The sequence below is a fragment of the Malania oleifera genome, chromosome 1, assembly GCF_029873635.1.
Source record: "Malania oleifera isolate guangnan ecotype guangnan chromosome 1, ASM2987363v1, whole genome shotgun sequence".
In the NCBI taxonomy this organism is placed as follows: domain Eukaryota; kingdom Viridiplantae; phylum Streptophyta; class Magnoliopsida; order Santalales; family Ximeniaceae; genus Malania; species Malania oleifera.
This window is the reverse complement of record NC_080417.1, coordinates 18,538,832-18,542,555: the sequence shown is the minus strand read 5'-3', so window position 1 is coordinate 18,542,555 and position 3,724 is coordinate 18,538,832. Positions and strand designations below refer to the sequence as shown.

The following is a 3,724-nucleotide window of genomic DNA, read 5'->3' as shown; positions in this document are numbered from 1 at the left end:
CAATGAGGGAGGGAGGGAGGACCTTCGTCCTTAAGAAATGATTTAGGCCGCGCTTAGTGGTTTTGGGTGGAGCCCATTCATCTTCCACGTTGGTCTGCCATGCATGCATGGTTCCTTCATGTTCACTTCCCTCTCTTCCTTTTTTAGATTAAAAATAAAAAAATAAAAAGGCTTCAAAATATATATGCTTGGCCACTCGCATTTTTAAACTTAAATAGAGTATGTTATATGGTGAAAACATAAATGTAAAAATAAAATAGACTGAATCATTTCATATATATATATATATATCAAAATGAGAATGGCTGGGGTCCATTAAACACTAGATTAATTTATTAAAATAATGGATCCATTTTCTATCTTTTTTTTACCTAAATACTAACTGATAATCAAAAATGGGAAGTTATAGTGTGAAGATGAGGAAAATGTTAAGTTTACCAGTTGAATCACTTTTGATGAAGAATTTTGAGTTTATCGCTTGAGCCACTTTTGACTATTTAATAAGTTGAGTCACTTTTGACCATTTAATCAGGAGAATCTTGAGTTTGCCACTTGATCTGTCACTTTTGTAGGTTTTGTTCATCTAAGAACTTAAAATTAAGGCGGAAAAAGAAAAAGGAAAAAAACAGGCAAATTCTATATTTTTACCAATAACATATCTCTTAACCATTTGATAAAAAAAAAAAAAAAAAAAAAGAGTAGTAAGAGAGATTGGAGTATGTGGGTGATGAATTCATCATCACTACTCCATGCATGCAAAACTTAATCGGGGAAGGAAAGGATGCCTGTTGGTATACGAAATTATGGAATATGTACCAGGAGAGAGAGAGAGAGTATATATTATATATGCAAAATATTCATCAATGAAGTCTTCGGACTTTATTTGCAAATTAAAAACCCTAATTCTCCGGACGACATACCTCACACACCTAGCATATGCTCCCTACCAGAATATATTTACACTTTTCACAGAGAGAGAGAGCTTTTTGAATCGTTTCATTAACATCATCTCTAGCTTTTTTTTCTCTCCAATCAAAGACACATCTTTTGACCTTTTTCACATCACAGTTCATACATTAATCTAGCTAAACACAGCTAATACCTTTTAAAAAAAAAAACATAAAACGAAAAACAATTCTACAAGCAACATATATATAAATATATATATGATCAGTAAAGAACAAAATAAGAAAGCAAATTAATTAACAGTCATTAATCCAAAATTCATCCAATTAAATGGGTTGTTGATCCATGTCGTATTACTGGGGAGAGGAATTTTTCATTTCTCACAGATAAGTATGTATTATATATTTATGCTCACAAAACCCAAACGAAAGCCGGTGCCGCCGTGGATGGATCCAACCCCGCACAGAGAACCACTTTAACTTTAATGAGAAAAGAGCGATCAAGAAGAAGATTGGCGCACCGAACAAGCCACCACCTGAGCCCACTGTCTCAGCCTTGTCTTCACCATCTCTGGATCATCCCCTTCATCCCAATTTAAACTTAATTTAATCAAATTAAAACGGAAATCATTATGAAATAATGATATATATTAATTCTATATATATACACAAACAAAAGGCAACAGTCAATTAATCTGTTGGTAAATTAAGGAAATTAATTAATTACCGGGGCCGAATATGGCGGGGGGGCTGCCCACCGGCGACAGTGGATCGCAGTCGGAGACCGTCGACGGAGACGAGGTTGACTTCGAAACGGTGCCGTAGTACCGCTTGTTGACAGCGTAGTAGAAGCCTAAAGCCGGCAGGGTATCCGACAACCTCTGCTCCGTTTTGTTATCGGACGAATCAAACCCGGACCCGAACCCGAACCCGAGCTCGATACACGCTTTGAGCTCGTCGACGTCCTCGTCCGTCACGCTCTTGCTGCGGCGGTCCCTGCGCTTGTTGTTGCCCTTCCGGCGCAGCCACGCCTCGTCGCGGAGCGTATCCGGCGACCACGACCGCTGCTTGTACAGCTGCAGCGGCGGCGGCGGTGCTGGCCCCTGCAGAGAGAAGGGCGGAGGGGCATCGGGGATTTCTGACATGGGCGAGTCCCGGCGGCCAACCCCGAGGACGGGGGCGATCGGCGACCGCCGGACCTGGCGGGGTGGCGTAGAAGGCCCTATGGGTTGAGGCTGTGCGGGTTTATTGTGGTGAGATGAGGACTATATGGGAAGGGTTTTGGTTTGGAGGAAGGAAGACTTTGGCTTTTGGTTTGTCCGCGTCATTATGACCTGTCAATTAATTATGCCCTTTAAAAAAAAAAAAAATGAATTGTTTCTTCACAATTTCTGCGAAAGTTAGGGAACCAAATCGAAGTGATAAGTATATAAACATATAAATAAATAAATCAAAATATTATATGCCCACGCAATTGCAAAACCCTTCCTTGCACATTATGGGCTCTAATGGGCGGGCTCCACGTGTAATTTTATATTTTGTGGGTCAACGTTTTTTTAATTTTTTCAAGTCTTGCCATTTTTGGGTACTAATGGTTCAATAAAATATCTAAGATGAAATATAATTTAAATTTTAGGAATAAAAGGAATAATTATTTCATATATATTTCTAACTATTTTATTAAACATGTAATAAGAAAGAACTAGACATCCCCATAATAATATTTAATAATATTTATTTTTTATCTCTTTCTTATTATGAACTAATAAAATATTCATATTATTACCTATTGCATAGTAATAACATTATTTATTGTATAACTAATTGTATTAACCTACTAAAATTAATCTTTTCTTAGGAACGGATGCTTTGCTAATCAAACATAATCTTAATTCTCAAGTTTTGATGGGAAGTACTTATATTTTGGTATGTGTGTGTGACAAAATTATATGTAAAGCAAAATTGTTTAATTTATACTTTTTATGTTGAAAATTTTATATTTTAATTATGTGAGGAGATAAAATGAGAGCTGCTGAATTGGGTTCTATTTATTTTATTTAATTTCAAACAATGGCCAATGTGACTATTTTGTGTGGGTGTTTATAAGTTTGAAGATGAAATTTAAATTTAGATTTGTGCTAATTTAATAAAATGTATTAATATAGTATAAAATTATATTTAGTTTCATTCAAATTTACATGATTTTAAATTCAAATCTTGAAATTAATGCTCTTAATTACAATCTAAGTTTTTAATTCATTTTAATCCTCTTAAATTTTTTATAAAGATGTAATAAAAGGAATGTGAGATAATGTTATAGAAATACAAAAAAAGAAAAAAAATTGAATGATACACCACATAAAATATTTACTTATCTATCTAATTATCCTATCTAAAGATATAGGACGTAACACATAATAAGTTTGAAAGATCAAAAAAAAGTCATTAGCAATTTATTATACAGTAATGCTATACTTATCTCCTAAACATTATACTTTTTCTTATACACTGTTTTAAATAATTAGGGGTGATCATAATTCGGTTTTAACCGAATTAACCGAACAAATTTAGTCGGTTAGATTTGGTTAATTTTTAATTCGGTTCGGTTCGTTTTATAATTTAGTAAATTTGGTTATTCGATTTTCGGTTGGGTTATGGAGAATGTGAATTTCAGTTAACTGATTTAATTAAATTATGTAATTAATTAATAATTAAATATAAATTATATAATTTAGGATTCCCATAATTTCCTAAATCCATAAAATTCCCGAATTATGTAATTAATTAATTAATAATTAAATATAAATTATTAAGTTGAA

The 3,724-nt window shown here is 33.7% G+C and overlaps 1 protein-coding gene across 1 annotated transcript; it reads right to left on the bottom strand.

Annotated features, from left to right (window-relative positions):
* Positions 1 to 1,186: 1,186 nt before the first annotated feature.
* Positions 1,187 to 2,236, bottom strand: LOC131156446 (uncharacterized). The gene is made up of 2 exons (XM_058110146.1): positions 1,633 to 2,236; positions 1,187 to 1,488 (listed from the first exon to the last, which is right to left on the bottom strand). The coding sequence occupies exons 1-2, from the start codon at positions 2,048 to 2,050 to the stop codon at positions 1,406 to 1,408; spliced, it is 501 nt and encodes a 166-aa protein (XP_057966129.1). The 5' UTR covers positions 2,051 to 2,236; the 3' UTR covers positions 1,187 to 1,405.
* Between the last annotated feature and the right edge of the window lie 1,488 nt (positions 2,237 to 3,724).